The sequence below is a fragment of the Bison bison genome, unplaced genomic scaffold (genome assembly GCF_000754665.1).
Source record: "Bison bison bison isolate TAMUID 2011002044 unplaced genomic scaffold, Bison_UMD1.0 scf7180017864475, whole genome shotgun sequence".
Classification (NCBI taxonomy): domain Eukaryota; kingdom Metazoa; phylum Chordata; class Mammalia; order Artiodactyla; family Bovidae; genus Bison; species Bison bison.
The window spans coordinates 3,342,230-3,361,225 of record NW_011495036.1 but is presented as its reverse complement, the minus strand read 5'-3'; the positions used below and the strand labels follow the sequence as shown (position 1 = coordinate 3,361,225).

Sequence of the window (18,996 nt, the reverse complement as noted above, 5' to 3'; positions counted from 1 at the left end):
GCCAGACCCCCCACTGCTGCCAGATCCATGGCCACGAGGTCCGAGGCCCCCAGGCCCCAGGCAGTCAAACTGGCTGCCAGCAGGCCCGGCGCTGCTAAGCCCGTGGGTAAGAAAGCCGCCAGCTTGTGCTCTTCTCATTTATTGTGTCCAGGGCTTGTCCCCGGAGCCTGTTACAAGGCAAACCAGACACAGTCCTTGATCTGGGATCTGAGATCTAGATGCAGTATCTTGTAAGGTGTTGCTCTGAGCATAGAATTACCAGAACATTGCTTATTTTCTGTATTCAAAAGCAATCTTTCTCTCCCCTGCCACGCACCCTGCAAGGCTGATGAGTTCCATGCAAAGAGCAAGTGAAATAAATCCCCCTGCCTTTGCTGCCTGTTCTCCCACACTCCCCACCCCAACTCCAAGCCCGCACCAGGGGAGCTCGGGAGTGACCCATTCTCTCCGGGATGTAGCATGTGGCCAGCCCCCAGCCCAGCTGGAGATGCTGTTGTCTTAGGCTAAAGGGAGAAGTTCTAAGCCGATGTAGAGTTTTAGACCCCGCCGAGGGAGTGGGAGAAGGATAAAGCCTGTTGTCAGCACTTAGGCAGTGAAAAAGATGTTTCTAGGCTTTAGTTCTGGAGCTAGACCTCCCTCCCTCAGACTGTGACCCCCAAAGTTCTGGATGGAGCTTTGCAGTTACAAGCCTTGTCCCCGCTGTGAAGCTCATAGCCACAGAAAGGAAGCCCAGGCTTTGTGCTCTGCTTATCTTGGGCCATTTTGTTTAGCAAAGAGGAAAGTTAGAGCCAGACCATCCGTCTGTCCCTGCAGGCTGGACTGCATGCTGGTACTGCCCCGGGGAAGAGTACATTCCAGGCTGGATTTGATGATCAGGGGCAGGTGGGCTTCATGGGACTCAGACTGTGCTGTTTTATTTTTCCCTCAGAGAAGACGCTTAGAAGTTCCTTTGGAGTCACAAACTGAGTTGAAAAGTGAAGGCAGGATGTTTGTGCTCCTGAAAAAGTGGACATTGTCTTCATTTTATGAACAGAGAGAGAGCAGGGATTCCTTCAAAGAATTTCAGGTCATGCCCTGAAGTTCCATGATGTGTATTTAATAGACTGTAAATTATGGGGCTTATTCTGTCTTGAAGATTTCAGATTAAGCACGCTGGACTGTGCATTTTCAAAGTATCTTCTTAATTAGATTTTCAACAGAAAAAAAAAAAAAAGGTAGTGTTATACCTGGTAGATGAATGATGAGATTTTTGATTAATGTGAATTTCACATTTCGCATATGCTGGTAGTTACATCAGTCTTTCTCAGGAGCTTAAATGAGAAATTACTCCTCTGCCTCCCCTAAGCTTCAGATCAACTGTCTACTGGTACATATCTTTAAGATTTCACCTTTGGCCTCTATGTTACAGTCATTTAGGGTTTTACTTTTTATCAATTAATTTTTTAAAGATTTTTTTTTATGAAGATCATTTTAAAAACTGTGCATCTATTTAATTTTGTCTGTGCTGGCTCTGCGTTGATGCCAGGGCTATTCTCTAGTTGCAGTGGGCAGGGCTCCCCTTGGGTTATGGTGCACGGTTCTTAGCACCATGGCTTCTCTTGTGCAGAGCGTGGGCTCTAGGTGCACAGCCTCCAGGAGTTGCGACGCACCAGTTTAGCAGCCCCTTGACGTGTGGGATCTTCCTGGACCAGGGATCGAACCTGTGTCTCTTGCACTGACAGGCAGATTCTTATCCACTGTGCTACCAGGGAAGCCCCTAGGATCGTATATTGTATCTCATGCTCTCTACACTCTGCTCTATTCCGCAGTGAAGGCACCTCGCGAGATCCATGTGTCTGAGGTCACAGAGAACAGCGCCAAGCTGCACTGGGAGAGGCCCGAGCCCCCCAGCCCTTACTTATACAACCTCACCGTCACCTCGGCCCACGATCAGGCCGTGGTTCTGAAGCAGAACCTCACTGTCACGGACCGCGTCATCGGGGGCCTGCTTCCCGGGCAGACTTACCACGTTACGGTGACCTGCTCCCTGAGGTCTCAGGTCAGAGCCATCTACCAAGGCAGCTTCAGCACGAGTAAGTGCAGGGTCGCCTTAAGGACAGTCGGTACCCCTCTCTGCACAGGGTATCAAATGGGGTGGTCAAGGGAACAATTCCGATTCACTGGACCTTGTCCTGAAAAACAGCAACAAGGTTGCAATGAGATCCTGCACATCCTGGTTGTACCGAAGTTGATAAATTAACAAAACGGAAACTGGGCAACTACTGTGAACTATTACCCTGCCTTTGGGGTCCTGGGCTACTTGATGGAGGAAACCTGATCCATGGGGCCCGAGTGTAGCCACTTCCCAGGGAGGAAGAAATATGCCCGCGGAACCTGGCTGGGTCTCAGCCACCCACCGTGCCTGAGCGTCGGAAGCACGTTTCCGTGTTCAGTGAACGGAAAACACCCTGAGTCACGCTCCGTAGGGAGTAACCAGGGAGCCCTTGGAGTTGCGCCATCCCAGGACCGCGGGACATCCGCAGCCCTGCAGAAAGGGCACTGGCGTGCCCCTCCCCTGAGCCCACAGTGTCCTGCCCTGCCCTCTGCTGTGTGGGCCCCGTGGTTCCTGTGCTGCCCCGGGGTTTGCCCATGCATGCTTTCCCGGTCTCTGTTCAGTACTCACGCCCCACCCTCCAAGTTCTCCTGGACCGCCCCCTTAACCCCGACTCTTCTCCACCCCTGCTGCTCCTGGGACGTGGAAGGGGAGGCTCCCACTCTTTTCTCCTGGGCCAGTGTCATTCACATCAAGGAACCATGAGTGAGGATGGGCAGTTCTCATCTGTTACCATGCAATGCAGAAAGATGTGAATCCAAAGACCATTCAGCCCCAGGGCTCTTGTTTCCTAGGACAGAAACAGCAGAAGTTATGTGGAAACTGTGAGGACCTGTTCCAAGTTCAGAGGTTTTCTCTGTTTGCTTGTTGAGATGAATCAGATATGTAGACAATTAGATAGGAGTTGTGTGTGTAGAGACTTCTTGGGGCTCTGTGTTTCAGTGGCCCACCATGATCCAGAAAATCAAGCCTGCCTCAGTCTCTTACTTTTCTGAGTTACTTACTAGGGGTGAATCTTCTTTTTCAGAGAAAATTCAGCCCCCACCTCCACAGACAGAGCGATCAGCCTCTAGTGCAACCATCAACCTAGTGGTGAGCGCAGACCGGTTGGCTGGGAGTAAAGCAGGTGAGCCGCTGAAAATCTTAGGCGCGTTGCAGCACTAAGAAAGCATTCTTGGGACTACGCTGGCGTGTCCAGTGGTTAAGACTCCGTCTTGCCATGGCAGGGGGCATGAGTTTGATCCCTGGTTGGGAAGCTAAGATCCCATGTGCTATGTGGCGAGGCCAAACGTTAAAAACAAAAGCAGAGCTAAAAGCAGAACTCCACGGCCCATTCACACTTAAAAGGAGAAAGTCCAGTAAATTATACTATTAAAAAAAAAAAAGAAAGAATTCTTCCAAACAGTTTAATCTGCTGGGGTTCTAATTCTCAGACCAGGAGGGACTTGTATGGGGAATGTTCCAAAGTGGCTCTCTGTGGTCCATCCTGGTCTTAACTTCCATATTCCAAGTTCCAAATGGTGGCTTACCTTGCCGGTCCCAAGGTTCTTAGAAAAAGCTGACCGAGGGCAGCTTTGGGGGACTGTAGCCAGGACTCAGGAGTCCCTTAGTCATTTCCCCGGTGCCTCGTCTTGGGACTTGAGTTTATTTGTGGTCTGTGATGCAGCACAGCATAGGGTTTCATCCACTCAGTGATTTAATTTAGTAAGAAACGACTCAGAAGAACACGAGACAGCTCAGTTTGGAATCCATGAAATTCGGGGGTTTGGAAGTGACTCACGGGATTGATGCTCTGGTCCCAGTTCCTCAGCATATACCCTGGCTTAATCTAGCCTGCCCTTCTCTTGGGCCTGAGCCGAGCATGTGCATGTTCTATGTGAAATCTGTGACAAGTTAGATGTGTTTCTGGAAGTGACAGCTGTTTGTTGTTTTTGTTCCTGGGCAGTGGAACTCTGGGCGACCCATAACCTCTCCTCCAGGGGAACGTGAGCTGTGATTGTTCATCTGTGGGAAACCAGTTATTGAAATGGCCAATATGCTTTGCTTAAGAGTATTCTGCCAAAGATATTGGTATTAATTCCACAGTCAAAATTCCATGGGATTTAGATATCTTTTTGGTTTATAGACCCCAAAGCAAAGGGTTTCCACTAATTATGGGGACGGTTTGTTAGTTTTGAAATTAATATGTTGGCTCCAGAGGGTGAGATAGTTAGATAGCATCACTGACTCAATGGACATGAATCTGAGCAAACTCTGGGAGATGGTGAAGGACAGGGAAGCCTGGCGTGCTGCAGTCCATGGGGTCACAAAGAGTTGGACAGGATTTAGCCACTGAACAACAACCTATTGGCCCCAGTCAAGAGGAGGGAGGTGTATTTCTTTACAGAGTTTGTTTCTGTTATGGATTAGGGCGAAAGGCATTTCCTGGGTGCTGAGCCACTTTTGTGGATCCTGGATGTTCAAGCAGCTACGCTTTCCCACTCTGTCCCGTATCATCAGAAGCAGCGGCACGCTCATTTTTTGAGCTGTGAGGATTCCCCATTTTACTCTTTCCACTGCAAGTTTTAAAATGATCCTTGTTTCTCCACCTCACCCTTTTTGTAGCGTCTGTATCCTAGCTCTGCTGCTGCTGCTGCTGCTGCTGAATCGCTTCAGTCGTGTCCAACCCTGTGGGACCCCAGAGACAGCAGCCCACCAGGCTCCCCCGTCCCTGGGATTCTCCAGGCAAGAACACTGGAGTGGGTTGCCATTTCCTTCTCCAATGCATGAAAGTGAAGTCGCTCAGTCGTGTCCGACTCTTAGCGATCTCATGAACTGCAGCCCACCAGGCTCCTCCGTCCATGGGATTTTCCAGGCAAGAGTACTGGAGTGGGGTGCCATTGCCATCCTAGCTCACCTGCGTTTAAATGAAACTGGGTGGCTTCCTCCTCCACACCTCCATCTCCTTGGGCCTGCTTGGAAATATAGGACTTGGTTCTTTTAGTTGTTTCTGGAGGAGTCTTGTCTGTTACTAGAATAGTATTTTATTCCGCTGATGGACTTTCCCCCTGTCCATGTATACGTGTGTATATCTACATCTGTATTTTCACATTTATCTATCATCTCTTAATTCAGCCATAACCCATAATGACTTTTGACATAAGGAGTTATTACAGAGAAGATAATAAAGTCAATACAGGAATTATGAAACGATTACATACATAGATGTTTAATGAGGGTCAGCAAACCAACTACTTATAAAGCTGCAAAACGTTTCAAAATAGTTTATATTTGGAAACAAGTTTAGGAATTGGTCTGTGATAGAGGTTGTTATTCAGCTGCTAAGTTGTGTCCGACTCTTTGCAACCCCACAAACAGAAGCACGCCAGGCTCCTCTGTCTCCACTGTCCCCCAGAGTTTGCTCAAACGTGTCCATCAAGTCGGTGATGCCACCCAGCCGTCTCATCCTCTATCTCCCCTTCTCCTCCTGCCCTCAGTCTTTCCCAGCGTCAGAGAGCCAGGTGTGTTTCAGGCTCCTCTGGCCTTTCCAAGTTCTTTCCTGACATAAATGTATGGGAATAACTCAGAAATGCATGTTACATTGGGTAATTAAGTTTCAACTTCTTAAGAGTTGTGTTAAAAAACTATAAAAACTTTCAATGTTACGACTTTTAACTTAAACTAAAAAAATGGCAGTAAGGATGTGGCATAATGCTTTGAGATGTAGGAGGAAATTGAAGTCTCAATGCCTTGGGTTTTTTTTTTGAAATATATTATTGAAGTATATATATTTGGAGTCATTGAAGTATAGTTGAATTACAGTTTACAATGTTGGGTCGGTTTCTGATGTACAGCAAAGTGACTCAGATATACATATATATTCTTTTTCATATGGATTATTATATGACATTGAACATAGTTCCCTGTGCTAAACAGAAGGGTCTTGCTTATCTATTTTATGTGTAGTAGTTTGGATCTGCTAATCTCAAACTCGTAATCTCTCTCTCCTCCCTTGCCTCCTTTCCCCTTTGATGCCCATCGGGTTTGTAGGCTTCTTTTCTATGTCTGTCTGTAAGTCTCTGTTTCATAAGTTCATTTGTATCATACTTTAGATTCCACATATAAATGATATCAAACGGTATTTCTATTTCTCTGACTTAATTCACTTAGTAAGATCATCTCTTGGAGAAGGCAATGGCACCCCACTCCAGCACTCTTGCCTGGAAAATCCCATGGGTGTAAGAGCCTGGTGGGCGGCAGTCCGTGGGGTCGCTAAGAGTCGGACACGACTGAGCGACTTCACTTTCCCTTTTCACTTTCATGCATTGGAGAAGGACATGGCAACCCACTCCAGTGTTCTTGCCTGGAAAATCCCAGGGACGGGGAGCCTGGTGGGCTGCCGTCTGTGGGGCAGCACAGAGTCGGACACGACTGAAGCGCCTGAGCAGCAGCAGCAGCAGCAGCAGGACCATCTCTAGGTCGGTCCACGCTGCTGCGAATGGCACTCTTTCATTCTTTTTTTTGTGGCTGAGCCGTATGACATGGTGCGCATACCCCACATCTTCTGTATCCATTTCTGTGCTGATGGACACTTAGGTTACTTCCATGTCCTGGCTATCGTAAATAGTGCTGCCATGAACATTGAGGGGCATGTATCTTTTCAAATTAGAGTTTTTCCAACCCCTTTGATTTCTGCTCATAATCAAGGAACCATGGATCAGCTTTTGTCTCTGCTCTGGGGGTTTTCTGCAGCCCGTAGCCCACCCAGCATGGTGCTTGAGTTCAGAGAAGCCGTAAGGGACTCACTAGGATTTCACCAAAGATGGGGTCAGGACTGATGACATTCTGACTTCAGAGTCCCTGAGATCTGTGCATATTGTCGCCACTCGTTGGTAACTTCATAGAGTGTGGGGAATGTGAAACTTCTAGAAAATTTGATGCTTCATTGAGAGAAAATAATTGGGAATAAATTGCACAGTGAGATTTGGGGATGTGTTTGGTCTTCTTATGTGTGGTCCAGAAGGGATAAGAATATATAAACAGTGTTGAGTTAATATAAACAACACAGTCTTTAAATAGGCATCTTGCTGGGCTGTCTTGTTTTTTAAGACTGAGTCACAGATTCAGAAGTAGGAAGGTATTCTCAGTCCACACCTTCAACGCTTAGGTCTCCTCTCTTCACGTGACAGAGAGAAAAGAGATGTTAAAACCGGGGCTTGTGTGTCTTTCAAGGTGACGACTGGTAGTTAGATTTGTATGAACCCAAAACCTTTCTCCTTCCTTCTGACCTGTACAGAACCCTCAGCCCCAGGACCTGAGTGCTGTTTCACATGTGTGTGTGTGCACAAGTATGTATATTTCCCCCCAGTGATTCAAGTCAGTCTGAAAGTAAAATTACTTGCTCTTCTTAACCAAGGTTCTGCATAACTGTTCTCTAGCCCACAAGTAACAAAACAGTGCTGTGCCTGGAGAAGTCACTTAGTAAACATTTGCTCATGAACATATGGAGTTACACGCACACACACATACACATACCCCGTCTTGAAAGCTCTTCTTGAATTAATTGGGTATTTACTTTAGAATGTATAAATTCAAAATGCATAAACAGATCAGGAGATGAAAGCTTGCTTTCCTCCCTCCCAATGCCTCCCTTCCCTCTCTCCCATATAATTAAGATGTTTTAGAAACTTCCTCAGGGGGTAAAACATTTTAACAATATTCATGTTTTGGCAGAAAGGAAAAAAGAATAACAACAAATCATCGTTTATAAGTAACTTTTCAAGTACAGTAACTGTACTCTTCCTCCGTAGTTGTATGTATATTTCACATCTAAGTGTCAATTGCCACAATATGCATTCTTTCTGCAAACCTGTATTTTCTAGGCAATTCAGGCAAGTATCAGTTTTAAAGCCAGCATTTTTATGTGAACATGAATACAGGTTGATTCTTTTTGTTTTTTGCAGCGCCAGTTCACTAGAAACATGGTTTGTGCTTGCAGAGATGTGGCCCTTTCTTGTATAGTAAATGCTAGACACTTGTGTGTGTGTGCCCTTTTTACCTCATAAATAAAAGATTTCCTAGGTTTTGAGTCTGTCTTTAGGAACTGAATTTTGTCATAGTTAGCCACTCTGGGTTTGGGGAGCATGGTGACCAGTGTTTGAATCTGTGCAGGAATCTGTGGGCCAGAATCCTGTGAAATGAACAACTGTCTGATCCGTGGCATCCAGTGACGGGGAGGAAGACTGGACAGTACTAATACCTGAGTTTTCGTTGGTGTTTGTTAATGTTCGCCGCTTTGGAAATGCACATTTGATAGGTACTTCTTTACCAGAAGTGTGACACAGGCCCAGAACGTGAGGACACCCTAGCGAAAGGATTCTTTGTCTCCCCTGATGAGGCCTGGCCCTGTTTTGCATGGAGTGTGAGCTGTGGCATCAGTGTGAGGTGGAATGTGAGTAAGGCAGCAGTGTGAGACGAAGGTTGACCACAGCAGCAGACCGATAGCATCAGGATTCCAGGCTTTGCAGTCCTACACGATGCATAAATAAGTATTTACTTATTTATTTTTAGCTGTGCTGGGTCTTCGTTGCTATGCGTGGGCTTTCTCTAGTTGCGGCACGTGGGGGTCTATCCTTCCTTGCGATGTGCGGGCTGCTTGTTGCGGTGGCTTCTCTTGTTGCGGAGCACAGGCTCTAGGTGTGTGGCCTTCAGGAGTTGTGGTGCATGGGTTTAGTCGCTCCGTGGTACATGCAACTTTCACCGACTGTGGACTGAATCCAGGTCCTCTTGATTGGCAGGCAGATTCCTAACCACTGGACCACCAGGGAAGCCCCATGATTCCATTTTAAATGGTTAATCCTTTTTTTTTCCCTCAACAAAATATAACAAGCCCTGTGAAAAGAGAAAAAATCCCCGCCCACTTTTTGCTTTTCTCAGCATCTAAAAGAAACACACCCACTTTTCTGGGATGCATTTGCTGCCTGAAAATGGCATTTAGTAGCAATTAAATGAATCTTCCAGTGATCATCACAGTCTTAAAGCACAGACTACGATAGGTGTTTCTGTAGTGTGCTTCACTCCTGCTGGTTTGGAGGATACTGCATTTGTATTATGTTTCTGTCACCATCTCTCTCTTGTTTCTCTTATTTTTGGCTGAAGAAGCCTTGGAGATATATTTTATATGCATATGATTAGTAAAGCAAAGATTCTGAAGGTTTCAAACAGCAAAAAAAAAAAAGACCTCAGAAAATTTGCTTTTTTAGTGTTATAGAATGAATCCTAAACTATTGACCTACCTATGTATGAAGAGATGTTTCGGTGCAAAAGGGAGTCAAATAACTAACAAAATCTGTAGCATTCATTTTAGTTACTCTAGAAATTAGCAGTCTGTAGAAATGACCATGCTTTGTCTGAGCAGGCATTTCTGGGTCAGTTACACAGCTCAGAAGGAAATAAGTTCACCAATGTTTTGCCTCCTTTATTGATTCTAAGATGCACAGATTTTCCCACCGTAGTACTTCCAAAATGGAAATGTGACTTGAAGTTGATGACACGTAGTGTCTTATTGGCAGCATTTTCTCTTACTTAGCGGAATATAAAACAATAATGCATCATAAAATTAAGGTATCTTAGATTTGATGAAATCCAGTATTTGTGTGTTCTACCATGAATATATAGTGTTGGCTGCCATAAAATGATGTGATGTGGAAAATATATGATTTTATGTTGATAATAATTTAAAGAACGAGCTTAACCCCACAAACTGAGGTACGTTAAATAGCTACAAACACTTTCTCTCCTTGGTTGAAGAGAATAGCCATCTTCAAGGCAGTGTGTTTATTGCTGCGTGAGAAGGTAGCTAAGTCAGCTACCATGTTTAAATCATGAGGGGTCCCCAAGGGCATTTGGCATTTTTTTTACTGTGAAGCATAAAAGTCTTATGAAATGATACTTTATTGGTCAAGACCTGAAACTACATTTAACATACAGCTACAACTACATTTAAAATAAAGTCAAAAATGCAGAAAATATTTCCTTGGTAATTCTGAGTCAGTAATCAAAATATAGACGTGGGAAAGTTTTATTTATTCCAGCCAGTTGTATCTGCCTCAGAGGTTTGGAAGCACTTCACATCATGTCAACAGTGTCTGGTCCGAAGGCAATTAAACCTTCTTGTTTTGAAGCCGTTAAACTAATAAGGAACATAATTGCACGTATTTATATCTGTACCATAAACACTTTCCACTCCTCTTAAGCCCCACAATTTTGCTTAAGTACTGAAATATTGATAACTTGCTGGCTTGGAAAGTGTCAAAGATGATGCCTTTAAAAATGCTACTTTTAGACACTGTAGAAATCTCAACTGATAAAAGACAAGAATTTCCAATTTAACATGTTTTCAGTTTTAGATACCTTTTTCTAGTAATAAAACAATAGATACTCATTGTGAAGAATTCAGAACATACCGAAAAATGTTAGAACATAAAACCTCCCATTTTGATGCTTGAGAACCTACTATGGATCTCCACTCAGTGCTCCATGGTGACCTAAATGGGAAGGAAATTTAAAAAAAAAGAGCTATATATAATCTGTGGCTTCCCTGGTGGCTCAGATGGTAAAGGATCCACCTGCAATGCCAGAGACTTGGGTTTGATCCCTGGGTTGGGAAGATCCCCTGGAGAAAGGAAAGGCTACTCTACTGGAGTGAGTAGAGAAGAGGAAAGAGAAAAGGAAAGGCTACTCTACTGGCCTGGAGAATCTCATGGACTGTATAGTCTATGGGGTCACAAAGAGTCAGACACAACTGAGTGACTTTCACTTTCATACTTTTCAGGGTTTGATCTCTGGGTAGGAAGATCCCCTAGAGAAGGAAAGGGCTACCCACTCCAGTACACTTGCCCAGAAATCCCGTGGACAGAGCACCCTGGCAGGTGACATGTCCACGGGGTTGCAAAAGAGTCAGACGCAACAAATATGTGTACTATAGTGGGCTCACTTTGCTGTACAGTAGAAACTAACGCAACATTGCAGAGCAACCATACTCCGATACAATTTAATTTAAAGAAACGGAGAATCCCAGGATTTTGTCTTTAGATACTACTGAGGCCCATGTTAATTTATTTCTCTTGGTTCTTCAAGTGTCTGTGTGTCCAGAGTGGTCGTGTCCTGATAGCTCATTAGTAAACCTTACAGGTCTTGGCAGTGACTCCTGCTGGAATAAAGGATGTAGAATGCAAGAGCTGTGGTTTAGTGCTGGAGAGCAAAGGTGAAGATCAAAGGAAACTGGAAAAGCCAGTGGGTCAGGGAACACTGTCCTACTGCAGGGCTGCCTGCAGGCTAGGCATCCTCGGGTCTGGGAGGACTTTTGTCTGCTTCAGAAAGCACAGTCCAGTAGGACCTAAAGAGCGAAACACGGTTGGCCAGGATGGGAATGCACTTTGAATAAACAACGTGGAACCGACCTGGGCCCCTGGGGGATGCTGTAGGGAAGAAAGAGGAGGGGATGAGGTGACCATTCGGCCAGGTTCCCACACTAATGGGGACCCACTGCTAAACAAGGGATGTGTGTTTGTGGCTGAATGGTCTTACTTTGCTCAGTCCCCTCTTTCCTTAAAACCAGGCCTTCTGCCCCAGTGCTAGCACTTATAAGAGGAGGAACATTGGTTTTGTGAGTTATCATCACTTTATCCTGGCCTCCTCAGGTCTTTAAAAAGCTCTGGGTAGCATTGCTGGCCTTCTGGGCCTCTGAAAAGTCTGCAGCTCAGAGATGCTGTAATTGTGGGGCCACCTTCCTCCTGCAGGGGTGATCGCCTCCCCAAAGTCACCAGGCAGTGTCTTAGACCGATTCTGAGCTGCAATCCTGTGCCTGCAAGTCTCGTCCCTTGTGGCTGACCCAAGCTTTGGTTTTCTATCTGAAGACCCAGGTCTTTCCTTTAACTTCTTAGTATCAACCAGCATTTGCAGAAGCTCACCAGCCATGCCACCCCTGCAGCTGAGGAGAAGGCCCCCAGAGATGTGAGCCTGGTGTGTGTGTGTGTGTGGAGGGGGGAGCAGTGATTCACACATGTAGTTACATAAACAAGTAGCGTTGTCCACTCCACGAGCTTTGTTTTACATTTCTCAAATTTTCAGATAACAGTTGATATTAATATTAATGCGTCTCTCTCCCAGCCCGATCTAGAGTTTGCCAAAAAAACTCTGTAAACAGAAGTTTTACTGTGTGTGAACTGTAGACTTTTCTCTCCAGGCATGGTGGAAAATGTAGCTTTCACTCTGCAGCTGGGCTGTATCAGAAGCATGCATTTAAAATGCATTCAAAACATAAAAGACTTCCTTAACTGGCAAAAGAATGCTTCTCTGTCTTCAAAATAGCTTTACTAGGTGACATTTTCGCTGTTGTGAGTTTTACATCAGTGTTAGCACTTCTTTTGGCTTGTAAACTTTGGCTGGTCACAAAGTTAGTAGCTACACACACACTTGTATGCATATACGCACATACTCATAAAGGATTTTCTTTTCCCACTTTGACTTTTGTTTTTCATCAACTTGGCTTGTAGTGAAATGGAGAGTCTTGTTTTTGAACAATGTTCTGACAGAATTTAATTGCTATTTTGCCAAGGAGTAGAAAACTCCAAGGTTTTAAAATTTAAGTTGCTTCTCTGGGGGTTGAGCATTGAAAGAAATGTAGACTAACTGACTCAGTGATTGGAAAGGGGAAAACAAGTTCATTTCATCTGAAATCATCCGATAATAGTTGCCAACATTTGAGATTCCAAGTACAGTCTGTGAAGCCCTTTTATTGATAGGACTGTATTTATTGCTCTCGAAGCTGTAGGTGATTATTATGTCCCCCTGACAGTATGGATATCGAGGCTCTGGGGGGTAAAGGAATTTTTCCTTCTGGAAACGCTTTCTGCTTTCTTCGTCTGACAGCACTGAGATTAGACCTTCAGCTCCTCGTGCGAGAAGCAGAGTCACTTACATATCCGCATTAATCATCTTTCCCCATCTTGTTCCTCAAGATATATGTAAGTTGCCAAAGGACGGCGGAACTTGCAGAGAGTTTGTATTAAAGTGGTACTATGATTCCGTAACTGAAAACTGCGCCCGATTCTGGTATGGAGGCTGCGGTGGAAACGAAAACAGATTTAATTCGCAGGATGAATGTGAAAAGGTTTGCCCTCCTGGTAAGTGATTCTGATCTTGTGTTCGTGGTTTTTGTAGATAAAGGATCCAGGCCAAGCATTTATCTTTTAAAGATGTTTAATGATAATGATGCTGATAGATTTGAAAAAGAAGGTAAACTGGATTTTTGGATGAGGAAGTTGTACAAATAAAATACATAGTATTCATTTTCTGAGTTATTATTATCTCCTAAAAGCGTTTTTGCCAATGAGGAAACATGGCTAACCACTCCTCACCCTTTGGAAATATTCCTAAGCTGCTGGGACTTCCCTGGCAGTCCCGTGGTTAAGACTCCATGCTTCCACTGCAGAGGCTGTGGGTTCAACCCCTGTTTGGGGAACTAAGATCCCACATGCCACCCTGGTGGCTAAAAAAAAAAAAAAGAAATATTACTAGCTTTCTGGTATTCATAAATATTGTAACAGAAATGATTATTGGGAAAATAATGTAATGAAAAATTAATAATAACCTCTATATAGTCTGTGTGCCAAGTCGCTTCAGTAGTGTCTGACTCTGTGTGACGCTATGGACTGGAGCCCACCAGGCTCCTCTGTCCATGGGATTCTCCAGGCAAAAGTACTGGAGTGCGTTGCCGTGCCCTCCTCCAGGGGATTTTCCTGACCCAGGGATGGAACCCACGTCTCTTACATCCCGGTATTGACAGGCAGGTTTTTTCCACTAGTGCCATCTGGAAGCGCCTATATATATAGTCTGCGCTAAGTCCCTTCAGTCATGTATGACTCTCTGCGGCCCCATGGACTGCAGCCCACCAGGCTCCTCTGTCCATGAGATTCTCCAGGCAAGAATACTGGAGCGGGTTGCCATGCCTTCCTCCAGGGAATCTTCCCGACCCGGGGATCAAACCTGGGTCTCTTTTGTCTCCTGAACTGGCAGGTGGGTTCTTTACCACTAGCACCACCGGGGGAGGCTCTGTATAGTCTATTCATCTTTAGATAATCCTGCTTCCTCTAAATAATAAAGTTGACAGCAAGGCCATCTGATAGCTCTATTGTGTTAGGCAAGTTGATTGATAATAAAGTCACAACAGCTACACAGGGAGTCTGGGGCCAGTGCCGAACGGGAGTGTTGGATTTGCTTAACGGCCAGGCGGGTGATACCAGGAGATATAAAGGGCTCAGAGGACACGAAGAACCCCGAAGTCCAAGCTAGGAAACTCCAGGGAGCCGTTGAAGGAAACGAGCTGACGAGTGAGATTGGTGGTGAAAGCCAGAGGCCATGGACCACTTTCATGAGAAATACGATATTCTTGTGGGTCAATCATGTGACTTTCCCCCCTCTTCTGCCCTTCCATCCTCACCCCCTCCCCACCCCTCCAGTGCCCATCAAGCAGCCCGGAGTTATCGCCGCGATGGGGACCTAGGCGTGGCCGACCAGCGACACATACCTCTTGAAGAAGAAGGAGTCAGCCATCGCCGTCATCTTTGTAGGAGCTCTGGGTGTAGATTCCCTCGCACTGTACCGTCTCATGCTTTGATTTACACCCGGACTTGGGAGGAAGCCTCTGCCGCGTAACCTATCAATATGGTGCTACATGTGTCTGTGGACCTGACCCTCTTCGTCTCCGGGCGATTCCATCGTACACTCTGAACGTTATGTAACCCACTGCTGGCGTTTATGTGAACGTTCCCATAGACTCAACTTCCCTCTGGAGTTTCATGTTATGCCTCTTTCAGGCAAGTGTAAGATCTAGAAAATAAGCCCCTGACTTCACAGCTACCCTGTATACTTCTGCTTGGTTCATTTTCTCGCCTCTTTATTAAGCATGACTTTAGATGGAAAGCCTGTGTATGGAGAAGAAACAAGAATCCAGCTTTTTCATCCCCCCCGCCCCCAATCTCCTGAAGTAGATTTCAAGCTGATTTTCTTTTTCTAAAGCTTCTAACAAACTAGTTAGAAGGAAGCAAAATCCCTTAACCTTGGCGCACTGTTGTGGGACCAACGCCTTAATTAAAGAATGAAAAGAAAGTCACGATAGAGAAGATTTGTTGGCGTTCCTCTAATGTTGTGTGTGTGTTAAAAAAAAAATTTTTTTTTTTTTGTGCGGGGGGGTTTAATTTTAATTTTAAAATTTTTAGGAAATTTATACAAAGAAACTTTTTAATAAAGTATATTGAAAGTGTGGGTTTGGCGTTCTTGGTTGCGTTGTTTCTATATAGCATCTGTCGTCAGAATCTCCCCAGGCCGGGGGAACTGGGCCCTGTCCAGGTGCATAGTCTTGCACACCACCCTCTGATGTCCAGTGAAGGGCAAAGGTGCTCTATCTGACAGAGCATGGGAGACCCGGGGGGTCCAGCTCACCTGCCCTCCAGCGCTCCATGACCAGGTGGATCACAGTCTTTGCTTAGGGCCCCTGGAGTCTCCCTGGCCTGGCCTTCACGGCCCACTCTGACTTGTAGCTGTGTCCCAGAGACGTGGCCTCCCCCACTGCCTCTTTGATAACCGTTTCATGGGGGCTCTGTTTGCTTCCATCCAGAGGCTGAGAAGTGGGAGGTCTCTGGCCCAGGACTCCCCAGCCCCTTTCCGGAGTCTTAGACAGACCATAAAGTATCTTTTTCCTTTAAAGACCCCCTTTCTCTTTCCTTCAGAAATAACACAAGAAAGAAAGAAATACATATTTAGGCGTTACCTCAATTCCACTTAGGAAGGAGAGCGAATTTCTATGATGAAGTACAAGGACACAGGCAAGGGCTTTTGGTAGAGCTCCTTGGGTGAGGACAGAACTGCTTTATGTAAGACGGGGGACGGTCTGTCAGTTACTCTGTTGATGGAGGTGAGAGAGGACGAGTCAGCGCTTGTCACGAGCCACGGAGATGGGTGGGGAGAGACTGGGTGGTCACAAAGACCCCTCACTCCTTGTGATTTCCACCCAGATCTTTAGGTGCAATTTCTAAATTCACCAATGCACTCAAAGCGAGCACATTTGCCTAGCACCTGGAGGAAGAACTGAGTTTTGTCCCTGAGTACATCTGCCAGAGCAGGTAGACCAAGAGTCAGGGATGGAGGGGAGGACCGTGTGGACAGAGGAGAGCCCTGCTGGAATCTGCAGGAATTCGGGGGAGGACTTGGCACTTCACAATCCATGACTCTGGGGATTTGAGTTTACCTGCAACTTGCTGGGGCAGAGAGCCCAGGTGACCATCAAGGCAACTTTGGGGGCGATTGCAAAGCTTTGAGGACTCCCAAGAAGCTCTCATGGTTGGGGGGGGCCCTGGACCACCCCTGCCCTCTAGGGCACACTGCCTGCTTCCCCATCTTTGTAGGGCCCTCCTTTTAGCCCAAGGCCAAACCAATGGAAGTACCAAGAGCCCTGTGATGGCCATGATATCCAGAGGGATGTTCACCCAGGGTGGAAAGTGTGGGTTCTGCGCCTTTCTCAGCCAGCCTGCCCAGAGCCCTCCAGCCCCAGAGGATCACCCCCCTCCATACAAACTGGTCTGCCTGCCTCCCCTCAGGTGTGTAGTCAAGCCAAGTTCATTACATCCCAATGGAGCAAACAAACATTTGCAGTGGGGGTCAGGAAAGGGGGCCTCACTGGAGTAGTGGGCTGGACAGTCTGTGTGCATTTCCTGGGGCTATGTGGTACTTCCATAACCAAGTACCACAAACCAGGTGGCTTCAAACAACAGAAATTCATCCTCTCACAGTTGTGGAGTCTGGAAGTCCAAAATCAAGGTGTCGACAGGGCCGTGCTGCCTCAGAAACCCACAGCGCAATCCTTCCTTGCTTTTTCCTACTTTCTGGTGACTCCTTGGTTTGTAGGCACGTGAGTCCCATCTCTGCCTCTGTCCTCACATGGCCATCTTCTTATAAAGACGCCAGTTACGTGGGACTAGCACGTGTGTGTGCTAAGTTGCTTCAGTTGTGTCTGACTCTTTGCCACCCTATGGACTCTAGCCTGCCAGATCCTCTGTCTGCAGGATCTTCCAGGCAAGAATACTAGAGTTGGTTGCCTTTTCCTTCTGAGATCTTCCCGACCCTGGAACTGAACCCGGGTCTCTTAGCGTCTCCTGCATTGGCAGGCGGGTTTTTACCACTAGCACCACCTGGTAAACCCACACGAGACCAGGGTGTATAGCCTCATCTCACCTAACTATATCTGCAATGGCCCTATTTCCAGATAAGGTCAGATCCTGAGGTCCTGAGGGTTAGGACCTCAGCATATCTTTTTTTGGAGGGTGGAAAGAAAGACAGTGAAGTCGCTCAGTCGTGTCCGGCTTTTTGCGACCCCATGGAATGTAACCCACCAGGCTCCTCCATCCATGGAATTTTCTAGGCAAGAATACTGGAGTGGGTTGCCATTTCCTTCTTCAGGGGATCTTCCCGACCCAGGGATTGAACTTGGGTCTCCCGCATTGCGGGTAGGTGCTTTACCATCTGGTGGATGGCTGGGGGACACAATTTAAGCCATCCCACATCCCACAGAGGTGGGCTCCAATTCCAGCTCCCACCTCTGATGTAGAGGCCCTGCCAACAGGAGGGCAGCAGCTGCAGTGAAGAGTGAGTCTTGTTTCTTATCAGAGTGAGTCAGTTTCTTATCAGCCCTGGCTACTGAAACAGTGGCTGCGGGATCCTCAGGCCACTCCTATTCATTTCACACTTGCATCCCGGATGCTGCTCAGAGCCTTTCCCCTGTGGTCCAGTGCTGGCTGGACACCTGGCCCCAATGACCAGAGCGGAGAAGCCCTTGGCTTGTTTCCGCCCCACTTCCTCTTTACTCTCCACATTGGAGGGGTTTTCTGGGCTGGAGCTCTGTCCTGGGCTCCAGAGGTGAACTTCCCTGTTGGTCTCCATTGTTGTCTCTCACCATTCCCCCCAACCCTGGTCTCCCTTCTGCTGTGGGGTCCCCTGCTGACTCTGTCTTGGGGTATAGGTTGTCAGTTCTCTGGAGGAAGCTGGGGAGCCCGCTCCTGGGCAGTCTGGCTTCTGTGAACCTCCTCTTCCTCCCCCACAACCCCCTCCTGGGGATCACCTTCCCCACAGACCCTCAGCACTGGTGTCTTTAAGCAGGACTGAAACCTCCTGACGAGCAGTGGCAGCCAGGTGGCTTGGGTCCAGCCAGATTTTCAGGTCACTTAATCTACAAGAGATTTGCATGACCTTGCCACATTGACTGCCACATCCTTCCTTTCATTCAGCCAGGGGTCAGGGTCCTAGGGCCCAGAGGTCAGGCCCATGGTCAGTTGAGATCTGGTCTCTGGCCCCTGACTTGGTGGTGGTGGAAAGGAATGATCAGACCCTGGTCTCCAGCCCTGGGTGTTTTTCTTAGGGCTTTTGGATGGGAGCTGGTCCCCATCAGCAGGGATGGGGCTGGTCCCTGTGGACAGGTGGATGTCCTTTCCTGATGCCACTGAAGTGGGTCCCTTCCATCCCCCCCAGGAGGTGAAGGAAGAGCACGATGTCTTCATAAGCACATTGTTGTCCCCGAAAGGCCCCTGACCCATCCCCTGGCCCTCATCTATGCCATCAGCGACTGGGGCTACCCTGCAGTCGCTCTGAGCGGGGCCCCCAGCCATCAACTCTGGGAAACAGGGTCCACCGGGCACTTGACACCAGCCTCTTGCAGGAACCTGAGGAGTGGAGCGCTCTGAGCCCCAGACCCCTAGTGCAGGCTGAACACTGCTCCGCCCACACCCCTGGATGTCCCAGGAGTGAGCCTCGGCACCCCAAGTCACCCCACGAGTGTGTGAGCTGGCATCAGCATGCGTTAGTGGCAGGCGCAT

At 47.0% G+C, this 18,996-nt stretch overlaps 1 protein-coding gene across 1 annotated transcript in view; it reads left to right on the top strand.

Annotated features, from left to right (window-relative positions):
- The window catches only part of COL6A3 (collagen, type VI, alpha 3), a 91,482-nt gene extending 76,085 nt beyond the window's left edge, over positions 1-15,397 (top strand). Inside the window, exons 41-45 of the mRNA XM_010862047.1 lie at positions 24-106; positions 1,809-2,072; positions 3,120-3,218; positions 13,093-13,257; positions 14,593-15,397. Coding sequence (XP_010860349.1) covers positions 24-106; positions 1,809-2,072; positions 3,120-3,218; positions 13,093-13,257; positions 14,593-14,636 — 655 coding nt within the window. The 3' untranslated portion in view covers positions 14,637-15,397. The remainder of the gene's footprint in view (positions 1-23; positions 107-1,808; positions 2,073-3,119; positions 3,219-13,092; positions 13,258-14,592) is intronic.
- The last annotated feature ends 3,599 nt before the right edge of the window (positions 15,398-18,996 follow it).